General features: G+C 36.9%; 1 protein-coding gene across 1 annotated transcript; it reads right to left on the reverse strand.

Moving 5' to 3' along the window:
* Positions 1-1,843: 1,843 nt before the first annotated feature.
* On the reverse strand, positions 1,844-6,459 carry LOC131153862 (uncharacterized). The gene is made up of 2 exons (XM_058106313.1): positions 5,889-6,459; positions 1,844-2,136 (listed from the first exon to the last, which is right to left on the reverse strand). The coding sequence occupies exons 1-2, from the start codon at positions 6,457-6,459 to the stop codon at positions 1,844-1,846; spliced, it is 864 nt and encodes a 287-aa protein (XP_057962296.1).
* Between the last annotated feature and the right edge of the window lie 11,297 nt (positions 6,460-17,756).

The raw sequence follows: 17,756 nt of genomic DNA on the forward strand, positions 1-17,756 counted from the left end.
GGCTCGACCTTCAAGTTATGCTTCTTCACAACCCCCTTGGACACTAAGTGGAACTATTACTTGGATCAATAGCTAAAGAAAATAACTACTTCTGACATATTACTTGAGCTAAAAAAGTACTCATTATTTTCTAATCTTAAAAGATATCAATTTAGTGTGAAGAAAGCATATTCTAAACACTATGCAATCAAACTATATAGTATCCTATATCTTTATTTCTCTTGTGGTGCCATTTGTCTTACCTTTATATCCCTTTCTAGCAAGTGCAAGCTTCGACAATACTTAAGAATGTAAAGTGAGTTGCTTGATTATTGAAGCATTGGCATTTGAAATAATGAGCTCTTATTTGGGTCTTAGACCATATACTATACTCATGTTCAATAGACAATGATTACCATTATCCAAATTTTGGTTTTAACGTTTCCATATAAGAATAAAAGTAATGGCGTTAGTTGTACCACATTCCTAATCACACATAGAGTGAACTAAATTCTTGTAGCAAAGATGAGATGACAACTTTTGCAAAACTCTCATGATCTCTATTATTGAATCCTTGCCTTAATATAGGATTACTAAATCCTCTCCACGTAAGTGATGAAAATAGAGATGCAAGTAGAGGAAAATAGAAGCGGAGAAGTCTATAATAAAAAAGCTGACAATTAGTATTGTTCAAGGAGTTAATTTCTTATGAAATGTGTTGTCACTAGACCTAACTTGATTACATTGACATTAACTAACGAGGGCCTTAGGGACCGACCGCTGCCCTTAAATGTACCACAAAACACAATCTTGTGATTATCACGTGTCTTGGGACCACTAAGCTATTTTATCGCTTTGAGTTGGCCAGACACTGAGATCTTACCATATCATCACTACTAGGAAGAACTAGATTGGTCCAAGAACTAGTTCACCGGCATTGCTTGCTTAATAAAGTATTTATATTTGGTAGATGTTATATAGAAAATATCTAGCATGAAAAAATGCCAAACACAATTTCTATTTTCATCTTCTTTTAATCAATTACATAGCAAAAAATTAGTTAAGAAATAAGCATCGTAAATAGCAGAATTGAAATAATAAAGTCTTCTCAAGATTTAAAGGATGACTAACGAGTTCTTACGAACCTGCTATTACTTTGGAATCTGACACGGATATCAGACCCAAAAAACTTTGAGCAATCTTTGAGAAGGTGAATAATTGAATAATCTTAAACAAACGGTTTTTCTGATGCACAAGATCGAACTGTCGCAAGTGCAGAGCATACTTATTTTGAATAATAAAGTAATGGAATAAACACACACAATCTTGTATTAAAAACTTTGTTAATTTACAGGAAGAAGTGACCTTACAGAAGTTGAGAGGGATGGGAGAAAAGAGAAGTTGAGTGGAGCTCAAAGACTCAGGCTTTCTCTAGTAGAAATTAAACCCTCAACTTGGTGCAAGGAACAACTGAAGCTGAACCTCTTATTTAAAGACAGACTGGCTCGGACTTGAAGGGTTTGGAATCCGGGAAAATAAGTGGGGGTACTCTTTGGGCCCCATCGTCCACTTAAATGACACGGAATCCTTACAGGACGGACGAGCCGACGCAACAACACAAAATACTTTAAATAAAGGTGACAGCACATGGACGGCTGCATTTGTGTGGGGGTCCCACCACCTTTAAATAAAATATTTGACTCTGACAAAGAAATACAACCCTGGCCCCAAGTGGTGGACAGGTGTAAAAGCTTTAGACTCAAAGATAAATAATTTACATAAGCTGGGCAAAAGTTGACAGCTGTAAAAATCTTGATAAATCTTGACAGGATGTCCTGTCACAGCTGTCATTGTCTTGATAAAATTATTTTGAACAAGCTTCATCTGGATCATTCATAAATTTGTACCAGGATTCAATATTGGATCCTAGTAGGTTGAAGTTCGGTGCTGGTGGCGAGTCGGGTTCGGATCCGGACTCATCAGAAGCGAGCTGGGCGATCATCTTTAGTAATTTTGACTTTGTAGAAGATTTTGACTTTCTTGAGGAAAGTGACACTGTTGACATTGTGTCGTCTTCTTCTTCAGGAATAAATTTCTTCTTTTGTGTAACTGGAATTTCTGGGTAAGAAGACTTTGAAAGCCAGGCACGCACTTTTCCTTCAAGCATAATGAATTTGTCCCACCAACGAATTTTAAAGATTCTTCGTAAAGTTCTTGAGTGGCCAAATGAATTGTCTTCTAGGGAAACCAAGACATAGTCCCAGCAGAAGATCCAAGTGATCATAAAATATGAACAAAAGAAGAGAAGGCTTGCAGTCTCTTCAAGGCGTCCTTTTGAATAATCGATTGGAAGCTTAAAATTTTTTCTAAATAAATCAAAATCATCTCTAATATTTTTTGGGAAATTCCAGCTTCAGCACCGAAGTAAGAAAACCAGGTGAGAAACCATTTTGGAAAATTCTTTATAATTTTCTGATAAAAATGCACGAACCAGGAGTGAGTAAAATTTCTTACATAAAAAACATAATACCAGACCTTTTGATAATCTTGGTAATCATAGGTCTGCGTAATAAAAATTCCTTTAAATTCTTTTAATGTTCGAGGATGCTGTCCCCAAACTGAGGGAGTAATGACTTTAATAATTTTTAATTTTGAAAAGTTGATCTTTTGAGAATCTTGAAGATCATAAGTATGATCGATAATGACCGAATTTGTTTCAATGAGAATTAATTCGTAAAATCTTCGATCCTTGATAATATCTGGAGTGTCGAAATGACATCCTCTGAAAAAACATTTTTTGATAACTTCAAATGGTTGAGAAGCTTCCCATTCAGCTTCAATTGGGAAAAGATCTTCATAATTATTTTTGGTAAAATATCCCCTTGGGGAGTCTTTTGATGGAGAAGGTCTAGGAGAAGACACTTTCCCTTCCATAATGTCTTTGAAGCTTGGAGTTTGAGGCTTTGAAGGTCTCTCAAGTGGGGAAAATCTATTGGTTAAAGGGATTCTTTCTGGAGCTTTTGAGGAAGAGGCTTTGGAATAAAGGTCACTCGCGGTTTGTCTTCTGGCCATGATTTCCCTGTAAGAATTCTCTTGTTAAAAAATCCGGGATCGAATTTGAAGTTCCTTTAATAAATTCAATTTTAAAGTCAAAAACCGAAAGAATTGCTTGCCATCTTGCGAAAATCTGTTTTGAAACGAGATTTTTAACATCTTTTTTAATAATGTTTTTTGCACTAGCGCAATCAATACGGAGTAAAAACTCTTTGTTAATTAAATCGTCTTGAAACTTTTGAATACACAAAACGATTGAAAGCATTTCTTTTTTAATAGTGGAGTAATTAACTTGGGGTCCTGACCAAGCTCCTGAATGAAATCTAACTAAGGTTTCTTTTGAATTAATCTTTTGTTTAAGTATTCCTCCAAATCCTTCATTAGAGGCATCAGTTTCTACAATCATAAAGGCTTCTGGATCGGGGAGACTAAGACATGGTAAAGTTTTGACCAAAGTTTTGACTTTTATAACAATTTGGGTACATTCTTCATCCCAAATTGGGGGGTTTTTCTTAAGTCTTTTAAATAATGGTTTTATTAAAATTCTGATTTTTGGAATAAAATCTGCTACGTAATTAAGACATCCTAAGAATCTTTGCAGTTGATTTTTATTGGTAATTTCATTTGGGAATTTGTCAGCAAATTCTAAAGACCTCTGGATCGGGGTAATCTTGTTTTGATAAATTGGATGTCCAAGAAATCTGACATTGGTTTGAAAAAGTTTAATTTTTGGTTTAGAGACAATTAAACCATTTCTCTTGACAATATTATAGAAGATGTTAAGATGTTTAAAATGTTGACTAATTGATTCTGAGTAAACAAGGACATCGTCAATGTAGACAATGGTGAAATTTGTATAATTATTAAAGATTTCATTCATAATGTTTTGAAATTCTGAACGAGCATTTTTGAGTCCAAAAGGCATCACATTCCATTCGTAGTGTCCGAATGGTACTGTAAATGCAGTTTTGTACTTATCTTCTTCAACAATTTGTATTTGCCAAAATCCTGACTTCATGTCAAATTTTGAATAAATAACAGCAGTGTTAAGTCTATTGAGTAAGTCTCTTTTGTTAGGTATTGGATACCTAATCCATTGTAGGTCTTTGTTTAATGGTTTATAATTAATAACAAGTCTTGGGGCTCCTCTTTCTATTTCAGCTTGATTCTGAACATAGAAGGCTGCACAGCTCCAAGGTGATTTACTTTTTCTTATTAATTTTTTGTTAAGTAATTCTTGTATTTCTTTTTTACAATACTTGAGTAATGTTTTATTCATTTGAATGGGTCTTGCTCTTGTAGGTATATTTTCTTCATTAAAATTTTTAACGTAAGGTAATTTGATTGAATGCTTCTTTCTTTCCCAAAAGGCATTTGGGAGATCAGAACAGACTTCCTTTTCAAGTTTTTCTTTGAATAAATCAATTTGTCTTTTAATTTCTGGATTTTTGATTTGTTCTTCAACCTTTTTATGATAAATTTCTCTTGATAAGGATTTAATATGTCTTTGTTTATTTTGGATAAGATTTATTTTACTAATTCCTAAATCTTTAAGTGTGTTAATTTCTTTTTCTTGCATTTTGTCAACAAATTCGAACGTAATGTCTTGGTTACCGATTGAAGTAAATACTCCTTTTTCATTTACTGTAAAAGGGTATATCATTGTAAAGAAAGGTGTTCCAAGTATGATTTCTTGTTGCATATTTTTGACAAGTATAAAAGTGGTTTTGAGACAAATGTTATCTTTACAAATGTGAGCATTAGAAATTTTGTATTGTATTTTGAGTGTAGAATTTGTTGCACTGAATAATTGTACTTTTGTTTTTTCGTAATAATGTGTAGGAATAAGTCCTTCTTGAATATAGTTAAGATCTGCACCTGTATCCAGGAGGGCGCATCCTTTAAGGACAAAATCTTTATTAATAACAATCTTAACTTCTGAATACCATTTATGAATATTAACCTTTGATAAATAATGAAGAAATCCTTGATTAATTTGAAAATCATCTTCATCATCTGAATTGATTTTCTCCTTACCTTTGTTAATTTTTTCTAATTTTGCATTTACTTGAATAATTTCTTGTTTAAATTCTTCACTTTATTCTTTTAATTTCTTAATTTCTTCTTTAGTTTGGTTAACTTCTCTCTGTAAATCTTGAATAGTAACATTTTCTTTTGGCAAGGCTTCTTTATCTTTAAATCTATTGAATATTTCTTCAATGTTATATCATTCTTCAATTTTGGGAAGTTTATCATTTTCTAAGTTCTTTTTTAATTTTTGTAAATACTTATTCTTAATTTCTGGTTCTTGAATATGTTCAATCATTTCAAGAATGATCTCATTTGTTTTTGAAATAACATTGACAGATTTTGGGCATTTATTACAAGAACAAAATCCTAAATCTTCTTGACAAGATTCTTCTGAAGAAGTGTTTTGACTAAGAGATTCGGAACTTGAAATAATTTCATTAATAAATTCTTTATCTGAATCTGAACTGGAATAAGTGGTTTCTGATTCTTCTGAAGTACTATTGATAATTAGGTTGAGCATCTGTCTTTTTAATTTCCTTCCAATATTAAGTTCTTTGATTTCTTGCTTAACCCTATAGTCTCTTGCATAATGTCAATTTTCCCGCATTTGAAACACGTTTTTTGATTCTTAAAATTTTGAGGCTTTTCCTTTTGATGCTTAGAAGATCCTTCAGATTTCTTTTTCTTTTTATAATATTTTTTATCGTAACTTTTGTAATATTTCTTTGATGGTTTGTATTTTTTGTGAATGTTCTTAGAATGTTTTCTTGAAGGTGCTTGAATTTTCTCATACCCGTATTGAGCACAGAAATCTCCAAGTTCACCTTTGTTTCTCTTGAATTCAGATTTCATCTGAGATTGCATTTTAAGTTCATTGCATAATTTAAGACCTTCATGATTAATTGTGCAAACAATTTGACCGTAAGTGATTGATTCATAATTTGTTCCTAAAGTTTCTTTGACTTGATCTCTCACTCTTTGAGCGAAGAGTTTTGGTAATCCACTTATGAACTTTTCTTTCCAAAATCCAGATCTTCCATCTGGTCTACTCATAACTTTAGCAATAAAGATATCTTTATACCATTGAAAGTCTGATAATTTTGGACAAGTGAGGTTAAGAAGAATGACACTATTCTTCTCATGTTGGCTACTTTGTTCACCAATAAATTGTCTAAAGATTGACCAAATAAGTGCTGCAACAGCATCACTTTCTTGAGTAGTAGTTCCATTCTCTTCCTTAATTTTCTTTGATTCGTAAATCTGTCTTTTTTCAAAAGGAGTGAGATAGTGATCCCACCATTCTCTAAGTGTTCCAGTAAAACCATGAGAAAGTAATGAGACAATTTGAACTTCACTTGCTTTGTTTGAATGAAGCCTATAGGCAGTTGCTGCCATAGCCATTTGATGTAAAAAGGAGTGAAGTTGATGTTCAGTAAGACCATCAATTCTCCATTTATGGATTTCATTTCGTTGAAAGTTTCTTTGAGGAAGAAGGTCATTTGATTCTTCTGATAAGAGACTTGGTGGAGTTGGTTTTTTGTAATAAGTTCTTTGACTTTGACTTTTCCAATCTTTTATTTTATTAAGATCAAATTCTTCCGTAAAGTTTGATTCAAGAGCATTAATTGCTGCTTCCCTAGATATTGTATTAATTTTAAGATTTGAAGTTTGACTAACTAATTCATCAATTCTTTTAATTAATAATTCATTTTGTTTGTCAAAGTTGAAATTCTTAAGATTATGATCAATTATGTCAAAACTAATTGGTTCTTCTAATTTTTCTTTTGATTTGCTTGATTCGCCTTTTTCGTAAGTACTAAGGTTCTTAATTTCAGTAAGGTTTTCAAGTTGCTCTTCAATCCTTGTTGATTGAGTGGCTATTGATCTAAGCATTTGATTTGTATAATTATTTTGACTAATTAATTGATCAACTTCGCCTTTTCCTTTTGCTTCTTTAAAAGGTGAGGCTAAGATTTCGGTTCCTTTATAATTAAACTTAATTGAGTTTTCTGGAGGATGGATTGCTTTGATAAAGTAATTGTCAGTTGTTTTCCAATTTTTTGTTGGATATTGTATAACATTTATTTCTCGTCTTTTTTTAACAAATTTGAAGAAAGGAATATTTTCTTTTAACTGTTCCATCTTTTTAAATCATTCTGTCCTAATTTGTTTTCTTTCCTTTTGATTGAATTTCTTAATAAATAATTTTCTATTTTGCTCATTTAGTTTATGATAATAATCTTTTTCAATCATTTCCATATCTGGTTTAAATTCTGTGTTGATAGCCATAATATTTTTTCTCTGATTTTCTTCGTAAAGGTTTTCTCTTTGTTCTTCTGTTAAGATTTGTGATTCTGTTGGAGAACTTGTTTCAGGGATTTCTTGATAATATCCTTGAGGTATTTCTGGACCAAAGTCAACACCTTTTAACTTAAGATTTGGTTCAACATATGTATAAAGACTTGAAATACTCTTTCTTCCTAAATCAATTGGTTGTCTAGAAGTTTGCCCTAGACTCTGGCTTCTTGTGAGTAAAGGTTGAAAGTTAATTTTAACATTTCCTTCTTGATCTTGAATAATTCTTGTGGCAGTTGTTTTTTGTCTTTCTAGAATAATTTGATGATCTGTTTCGTTTAAATTTGTGAATTCCCATTCTCCCCTAGCCTGAATCTCATTCCATAGAAGTTTCTTGGGATGAGAGGCAAAGGATTTTCTATTATAATTGGCTTGTAACATAAGAGTTTCTCCTTTCTCACTTGTTTGAATTGAATTTGGTAATATTGTCAAAGTTGTTGCCTTATAATAAATTTGGTAAATAAGTTCAAGATTTGAACTTCTTGAATCCATATCGTAACCTTTAGTTTGAATGTCTAATGTTAATAGTTTGTATAATGATTCATCATTAAGGTTTGCTCTAATATTTGGATAACATTCAAAATAAATTGGACCTTCAGCAATATTGGATTCCAACATTCATAAAAGAGAGTCATTAAAATCATGATGCCTAGCATCACGAAGAACAACACAAACTGGTTTGTTAAGTCCTGCTCTTGTTAAGGGGAATAATCCTACTTGAACCATTCCTATGTGAAGTCTATCATATTTTGATCTAAGTGATTCTAAATCTTCAAGACTAAAAAGTCTTTTTTGTTATCTTGCATCACAAGTTGTTAATGAAATTGATTTGTTAATAATTTTTATAAAATATTCTTCATCTTTTTCAATTGATCATTTATGTTTGATAATCTGACTTTCGTGTTTTGTCATTTTCCAAATTTTATTTGAATCTTGACTTGGTAAGCTTTTACCATTCCAATTTGACAATCTTCTTTCAATTTTGTCAAGCGATATTTGTAGTTCTTTCTTATCAGATCTTTTGCTTGTTCCTTCTTGTTCATTCTTATCTTTTGTTAAGAATTTTCCTTTGTTTATGATATTTTGAACTAGCTTATCCATCTTCTTTCTAAGTTTTCAGTCTAGTTGTAGGTTTTGAGGTTTTCCTAATCGGGAACGGCACCGGGACCACCCTAAAACGCACTCCTGGCAACAGCGGGCTGACCAACGGATTTTCACTGCCTTACCAACGCTTAGCGAAAATCTGCTAGACAATGATTACCATTATCCAAATTTTGGTTTTAACATTTCCATATAAGAATAAAAGTAATGGCGTTAGTTGTACCACATTCCTAATCACACATAGAGTGAACTAAATTCTTGTAGCAAAGATGAGATGACAACTTTTGCAAAACTCTCATGATCTCTATTATTGAATCCCTGCCTTAATATAGGATTACTAAAGCCTCTCCACGTAAGTGATGAAAATAGAGATGCAAGTAGAGGAAAATAGAAGCGGAGAAGTCTATAATAAAAAAGCTTGACAATTAGTATTGTTCAAGGAGTTAATTTCTTTTGAAATGTGTTGTCACTAGACCTAACTTGATTACATTGACATTAACTAACGAGGGCCTTAGGGACCGACCGCCGCCCTTAAATGTACCACAAAACACAACCTTGTGATTATCACGTGTCTGTTGGGACCACTGAGCTATTTTATCGCTTCGAGTTGGCCAGACACTGAGATCTTACCATATCATCACTACTAGGAAGAACTAGATTGGTCCAAGAACTAGTTCACCGGCATTGCTTGCTTAATAAAGTATTTATATTTGGTAGATGTAATATAGAAAATATCTAGCATGAAAAAATGCCAAACACAATTTCTATTTTCATCTTCTTTTAATCAATTACATAGCAAAAAATTAGTTAAGAAATCATAAAAAAAACATGAATCGAAATTCTAGCAATTAATGACAAACTACATCAACTGATTTATGAGATTTTTGAAGTATTTTTGTGTGTTTTTAAAAGGATTGAAAATAAAAAATTAATACTTTTTTCAATTACTAAACATCCTTAAAAAGTTTTATAGATATTATGGTAGCATGCAATATTAATGGGAGTACTAAAAGTCATAACATTTAGCTAAGAGAAGAGAGACCAAACCCATCAAATATGCCATTGTGAAGACCGCTAGTTTGATAGGGCCTATAAATCTGACTCCCTTTTTAGCTAAGTGACACTTAGCCATAACAACATGCAACTCAGTAGGATCAAACTCGACAATCACTCCCCAATTGGAAAATTAAAACTCATTCTCGATTGAATTAGAAAAAATCTTGCATGCATAGAAAAATATGGTAGTAAAGTCATCGCAAAGCATCCAACAACAATTCAAATACCCAAAATACTTCCATATGTATAAAGTTTTATAGTGACCTATGATTGTAATTTACATGACTTATGATTCAAGTAAATTTCTAAAGAAAGTTTTTTATCGAAGCCTAAATTAATTATGTGTGGTTACTTCTCTCATGGCCCTAATAAGATCTTAGCTATTGATTCCTAAATAAAATAAAAAATTATTATATGAATAAAATTAAAAAAATATTATTGATATACCCAAAATATATCACCTACCTAGAGGAGACCAGGGCGCAACATTAATAAGGGTAGTTACCGCCCAAGTCAACCGCCACGCCGAAGCAATTGACGCTTGCCTTATAATGGCCAGAGCAATCCACGCTAACGGGGTAATAACAGGAGCGATTCATGCCCACGCCATAACTCACAAATAAATGTTATATCACCCTCGGGTCAAACTCCTTCACTATAAATAGGGACTCAAATAAGAGGATAAGAGATCTCATTCCCAACCCACCTTTACCATTGCTTACAACCTCTTTAAAGCACTCCCTTACTTAGGCATCGGAAAGATCCCTCGGAGTACACCTTGAGTCCTTCAAATTACTTTTTTTTTTTTTTTTCTGTCCTTTTCAGGTAATCGAAATTAGAAGGTTCATTAGAGGTTATTCAATATTTTTTGGTTGCAACAATTATCAAGAAAAAGGAGCAATCACAAGGGATGGAGGACAATAAGTCCTCTTAAAGAATTGAAAATCAAAAACCTAGAGAGAAAGAAAGAAAGATAGGCGAAAGACTGCCAAAAAAGCAAAACCCGCTAATCTTGAAACATATCAATCAACTTACTCTTAAACGTTGTTTTATGTGCTAGCAAAATAATGAAATAAATGGTCAAAATGTTCATCACTGTCTCATCGCTTTGGGGTAGAGAGATATTTTTTTTCTCCATATATATAAGCATAATTTAGGATAATTTGGTTGTATTATGTAATTTTCAGCATTTAGGCATTTACAATTGTGTTTCATTTGTTAGAGATTTGTTACTATTTCCATATTATGTTTATGTAGTTAGGGATTTGTTATTATTTCTCATTATTTAGTATTAGGAGAAGCGGATATAAATGTTTGACATGTAACCATGAGAAGCAGATTGAAATATTAAACATTATTGCCCTAAATTGATATCTATTTTTATTCTCTTATAATTTCTTAATGGGTAATTGCCCTAAATTGATATTTATTTTTATTCTCTTATAATTTCTTAATGTGGCACGGCATGCAAAAAACACCAATTCATCTAACGTTATTTGGATAAAAAATTGCTACTTGGTGTAGCATTTTTTAATTGTCACATGTTGGTAGATGGGGGGCTAGCCCGATTTAAAAAATGGTGGATGTACTAGCGCTTTTTGAGACGCATCAATTAGGAAAATAAAGTTTGCGGGACTATTTTTAAATAGTTTTAATTAAAATAATATTAAAATTAGAAAAAAAAAAACTCACGTATACTCAACACTGATATTGTTTTAAAAAATAAAAAATAAGAAAACATACAATGCAGCTCTGCAGCTTGCAATTAGGAATTGCAGCTGGTGGCGTCTTGTGCAAGGAGTAGAGAAGTGCCGAATAAAATGCGGAGGGAGAAAAGCCCCGGCTTGAAGATCCTTTGGCTTTGGACTGTCGGAACTGCCGCCGGTGCTCTCTCTCTCTCTCTCTCTCTCTCTCTCTCTCTATGTGTGTGTGTGTGTGTGTATATATATATATATATATATATTTATATATATCTTTTTCTCTCTGAAAGTGCGAGCATCGGTATTGCAGTTCTTGTTGCGAGTGTTGTGACGACTAGGTTAAGAGACATGGAGAAACTAATGAAGGACGAAGAGATCGCAGCCACTCGCATTGACTCTGCTCCCATCGGCAACGCACCACAATCTGATGTTGTTTTTCGAGAGGACAAGCAATAGGTTTGAATCCCATTACTGCAATTTCATCGTGTTGTTTTGTCAAATTTTCTTTTCGTAGATTTTTTGGGCTGAGGCTTGATATGAATTTGTATTCAAGCACGAAACTGATTTGATGGATGTGGTGATTCTCTTAAGCTTTTGTTGCTGATTTGGTCATTTACTTATGTTTTGGCTGATTTTTTAGCCTTCTTGATAAAATAATAGTAAATGATTCTCTTTTTGGCTAATTTCTGACTCCGAAAGTTCCTTTATTTGGCCAAATGTTCTGAATTTATGGCTTCATTTTTTGATTAAATTCTTGCCAATTTATACCAAACTTCACATAATTTCTGGCTTTATGTCATTTCGCATAACCATATGGAGAGGAGTTGGGGGGGGGGGGGGGAAGAAATAGTAAATAGATAGGAAGACATGCTTTCACAAGCATGTTGATGTGCCCAAAATATATCAGCTAATAAGAGGAAGTCAATAACTAGTCATCACTCCCCAAGTCAGACCTTCTCACAAGAGCAATCAACTCCAATCCAATAAAGAGGAGGAGAGATCCATGCCGGCGCCTTAAATGGTCGGAGTAATACACGCGGGCACTTTATGACCCGGGAGCGATTCACGCCCCCGCGCCATAAAGAAAATTCAACTCAAGAGTCAACCCTAGCCACTATAAGAAGGGACGCGGGGAAGAGGCCAAGGTAAGTCATTCAATACCGCCTTTAGCCTCTCTAAAGCATTCTCTTACTTAGGCATCAAAGCGATCCCCTGGAGTACTTCTCGGGCCCTCCAAGCCTTTCTTCCTTCTCCCTTTTTCAGGTCAACGAAAGTCGAAAGAGCAGGTCCGCTAATTTTATTCCGCAACAATTGGCGCCGTTTATGGGAACTTGCTTTTGAGAGGTACTCATCTTGCTCTCGACCTCTGACATCCAAATAATGCAAACTACACACAGTTCTAGCTCTAGTCTTGCCACCGGAAAAGAGTCGGTCCAGTCCATTCACTCCGCACCCGCACAACCATCGGGGGTCACCGGGGAAGAATTCTTTGCTTTTCAAAAGAAACTGGAGGATATATTCAACCTGCTCTTGCAGCAAAAGAGTTAGGAAGGACATGTCCCCATCAACAACAAGTGAGTCCCGACGCAACCAAAAAAACAGATAAGCCAAAGGAGAGTGAGGATAAAACCTACCTCACCAAGAAGGTAGAAGACGCAAATAGCGTAGGTGTCAACCAACAAAAATCCGCGGAACTGGAAGAAAGGATTAAGAAAATAGACCAAATAGAGAAAATGATGAAAGAAGGCAAGACCAACCCCTTCTACGGGGAAGCATTTCTAAGATTCTCGGAACCACCATTCACCAAAGAAGTGATGGAGGTTCCCCTGCCGAGCAAATTTAAGATGCCAACTTTTGAAAGGTATGGGGGTCTGTCCGATCCAATTGACCATTTGGACACTTTCAGGGTGTTGATGCAATTGTAAGGCGCTCCTAATGCCATAATGTGCCGAGCTTTTGCAGCAACCCTTAAAGGTAGTGTCAGGGATTGGTACTGGACCTTGTGACCTGGATCGATTGGTTCCTTCTCGGAGATGGAACAACAGTTCATCGGCCACTTCCTTAGTAGTCGAGAATCGTCAAAACATCAGCCCATCGAATGAGCATGGTCTAGGGAGAAAGGGAGACACTAAAGAAGTTCATGCATTGCTTCAATACTATGACCTTGGAGATCTGCATCCTAGACATGGGGGTGGCTTTGGCAGCTCTGACCACGGCCTTTCAGCTCGGAAACTTCCTGTTTTCTCTGGGGAAGAACCTGCTGGTTGATATGGGAGAATTGATGGCCCGAGCACAGAAGTACATCAATCTGGAAGAAATGATGGACACCAGGGGAAATCCCATCAAGCTGAAAAGGAAAGGTAATAGTCGGGAGACGGGAGAACCCTCTAGACCCACGAAGAGACAGGAGACTAGTACACTGCTCGCTAGCTCTAAGACGAGAGGGCAGTCCAGTAAGTTATTCACCTATTCACCTTTAAACGCACTGCGGTTTGATTTGTTGATGCATATAAGGAAGAAGGACTATGTCTTGTGGCCTGAACCCATGCGAACCCTTTCATACAAACGCAACATGTCCAAGTTCTGTCAATTTCATAGGGATTATGGGCATGATACAGAGGAGTGAATTCAGTTAAAGACGAGATTGAAGCCTTGATCAAGAGGGGATACCTGTCGAGATTCATAAAGAAGGAAGATCGGTAAGGGGAACCTCGCGAGCAGAAGAGAACCAACGGGGACGAGAAGGAAGGACAGATCATAGGGGAAATTGTGGTGATCTTTGGAGGATCTACTAATGGCGGAGATAGCGTAGGTACTCGCAAAAGATTTGCTAAGTAGGTATTTTCAACAGAGAGAGGGGAACCAAGCGGTAAAAGGAATAAACAAGATGATGTTATCTTCTTTGACAGCGGAAACGAAAAAGGAGTGCAACAACCACACGATGACGCACTAGTACTCTCCCTACTGGTGGCAAATTACAAAGTAAGATGTGTATTGATAGATAACGGGAGCTCGGCCAATCTTATGTTCTGGTCGATGCTCAAGGGAATGAAGATCGGTAAGGAACGATTCAAATCAATCTCAACCCCCCTGGTCAGGTTCGATGGGGACGTAGTTCATCCCATGGGAACAATCACACTATCGATAACAATGGGGACGACCCCACAACAAGTTACTTCACTGACGGAATCCCTAGTGGTCGACCGGCCATCAGTATACAACATCATACTAGGCCGTCCCTTGCTTAACGCGGTCCGGGTTGTAACATCAACGTACCACCTTAAGATGAAATTCCCTACTCCGCATGGGATAGGGGTGGTCAAGAGAGATCAAGCAACGGCTCGAAATTGCTACGTAATGGTCCTAAAAGGGAAGACGGAAGCACGGGAGACCTTAACTGTAGAAGACCTAGAAGTGAGGGGGGAATACCCTCAAATCAGCACGGTGGATGAAGACATCACACGTATACCCCTAAAAGACAATTAGGAGAGGTGCGTGCAAATCGGGAGCCGCCTACCTAACACCTTTAGAACATAATTCACCCAAGCGAACAGGTCAATAGTTTGACCGACCAAGCGAACACGTCTGCGAATTCGCCCAACAGCTCCCTTAGTTTTGTTCTCAAGGTGTCAGGTAGGCGGCTCCCGATTTGCATGCACCTCTCCTAATTGCCTTTTAGGGGTATACGTGTGATGTCTTCATCCATCGTGCTGATTTGAGGGTATTCCCCCCTCACTTCTAGGTCTTCTACAGTTAAGGTCTCTTGTGCTTCCGTCTTCCCTTTTAGGGTCATTACGTAGCAATTCTGAGCCGCTGCTTGATCTCCCTTGACCACCCCTATCTCGTGCGGAGTAGGGAATTTCATCTTGAGGTGGTACGTTGATGTTACGGCCCGAACCGCGTTAAGCAAGGAGCGGCCTAGTATGATGTTGTATACTAATGGTCGGTCGACCACTAGGGATTCCATCAGTGAAGTAACTTGTTGTGGGGTCGTCCCCATTGTTATCGATAGTGTGATTGTTCCCATGGGATGAACTACGTCCCCATTGAACTCGACCAGGGGAGTTGAGATTGGTTTGAGTCGTTTCTTTCCGATCTTCATTCCCTCGAGCACCAAGTAGAACATAACGTTGGCCGAGCTCCCGTTATCTATCAATAAACGTCTTACTTTGTAATTTGCCACCAGCAGGGAGAGTACTAGTGCGTCATTGTGTGGTTGTTGCACTCCTTCTTCGTCTCCACAGTTAAAGATGATAACACCATCTTGTTTATTCCTTTTGCCGCTTGGTTCCCCTCTTTCTGTTGAGAGTACCTACTTAGCATATCTTTTGTGAGCACCTCTGCTATCTTCGTCACTAGCGGATTCTCCAAAGATCACCGCAATTTTCCCTAAGATTTGTCCTTCCTTCTTGTCCCCGTTGGGTCTCTTCTGCTCGTGAGGTTCCCTTTGCCGATTTTCCTTCTTTATGAATCTCGACAGGTATCCCTTTTTGATCAAGGCTTCAATCTCGTTCTTTAACTGAATACACTCCTCTCTATCGTGCCCATGATCCCTATGGAATTGACAGAACTTGAACATGTTGCGTTTATATGAAGGGGTTCACATAGGTTCGGACCACGAGACATAGTCCTTCTTCCTTATATGCATCAACACATCAGACCGCAGTGCGTTTAGAGGTGTATAGGTGGAGAATTCACTGGATTGCCCTTTTGTCTTAGAGCTGGTGAGCAGCGTACTGGTCTTCTGTCTCTTCGTAAGTCTAGAGGGTTCTCCCGTCTCCCGACTATTACCTTTCCTTTTCAGCTCGATGCGATTTCCCCTAGTATCCATCATTTTTTCTAGGTTGATGTACTTTTGTGCTTGGGCCATCAATTCTCTCATATCAACCAGTGGCTTCTTCCCCAGAGAGTACAGGAAGTTTCCGAGCTGAAAGGCCGTGGTCAGAGCTGCCAAAGCCGCCCCCATGTCTAGGTTGTGGATCTCCAGGGTTGCAGTGTTGAAGCGATGCATGAACTTCTTTAGCGTCTCCCTTTCTCCCTGGACCATGCTCATTCGATGGGCTGATGTTTTGACGATTCTCGACTACCAAGGAAGTGGTCGATGAACTGTTGTTCCATCTCCGAGAAGGAACCAATCGATCCAGGTCGCAAGGTCCAGTACCAATCCCTGACACTACCTTTAAGGGTTGCTGCAAAAGCTCGGCACATTATGGCATTAGGAGTGCCTTACAATTGCATCAACATCCTGAAGGTGTCCAAATGGTCGATTGGATCGGACAGACCCCCATACCTTTCAAAAGTTGGCATCTTGAATTTGCTCGGCAGGGGAACCTCCATCACTTCTTTGGTGAATGGCGGTTCCGAGGATCTTAGAGATGCTTCCTCGTAGAAGGGGTTGGTCTTGCCTTCTTTCATCATTTTCTCTATTTGGTCTATTTTCTTAATTCTTTCTTCTTGCTCCGCGGATCTTTGTTGGTTGACACCTACGCTATTCGCGTCTTCTACCTTCTTGGTGAGGTAGGTTTTATCCTCACTCTCCTTTGGCTTATTTGTTTTCTTGGTTGCGTCGGGACTCACCTGTTGTTGATGGGGACATGTCCTTCCTAACTCTTTTGCTGCAAGAGCAGGTTGAACATATCCTCCAGTTTCTTTTGAAAAGCAAAGAATTCTTCCCCGGTGACCCCCGATGGTTGTGTGGGTGTGGAGTGAATGGACTGGGGAGACTCTTTTCTGGTGGCAAGATTAGAGCTAAAACTGCGTGTAGTTGGCATTATTTGGATGTCAGAGGTCGAGAGCAAGATGAGTACCTCTCAGAAGCAAGTTCCCACAGATGGCGCCAATTGTTGCGGAATAAAATTAGTGGACCTGCTCTTTCGACTTTCATTGACCTGAAAAAGGGAGAAGGAAGAAAGGCTTGGAGGGCCCGGGGTGTATACTCCGAGGGATCGCTCCGATGCCTAAGTAAGGGAATGCTTTAGAGAGGCTAAAGGCGGTGTTGAATGACTTACCTTGGCCTCTTCTCCGCGTCCCTTCTTATAGTGGCTAGGGTTGACCCTTGAGTTGAATTTTCTTTATGGCGCAGGGGCGTGAATCGCTCCTGGGTCATAAAGTGCCCATGTGTATTACTCCGACCGTTTAAGGCACCAGTGTGGATCTCTCGTCCTCTTTATTGGGTTGAAGTTGATTGCTCTTGTTAGAGGGTTTGACTTGGGGAGTGATGACTAGGTGTTGATTTTCTCTTATTAGTTGATATATTTTTGGCACATCGGAAGTTATTTTCAATCATCTTTCCAAAATTGTCATCAATTTACAAGTTATCTATCATTACAAGAATTTACAAATTATAGATATATAAGTAATTTAGTAAATTATTTTTATTTTAAGATTAAAAAATCTTTTTACTTTCCATTATATTTTTAACTCCCTATTATCCCCTTAAATAGGAGATTTGAAACACAAGGCACACATTTAATTTTAACT

Source organism: Malania oleifera, chromosome 4 (assembly GCF_029873635.1).
Source record: "Malania oleifera isolate guangnan ecotype guangnan chromosome 4, ASM2987363v1, whole genome shotgun sequence".
In the NCBI taxonomy this organism is placed as follows: domain Eukaryota; kingdom Viridiplantae; phylum Streptophyta; class Magnoliopsida; order Santalales; family Ximeniaceae; genus Malania; species Malania oleifera.

Coding starts and splice junctions, on each gene's coding strand:
- LOC131153862 (XM_058106313.1), bottom strand. CDS start 6,459: ATGGCAGCAACTGCCTATAGGCTTCATTCAAACAAAGCAAGTGAAGTT. Junction 2,137..5,888: donor TGAATTCAAGAGAAACAAAG/GTGAACTTGGAG, acceptor TTATGCTTGAAG/GAAAAGTGCGTGCCTGGCTT.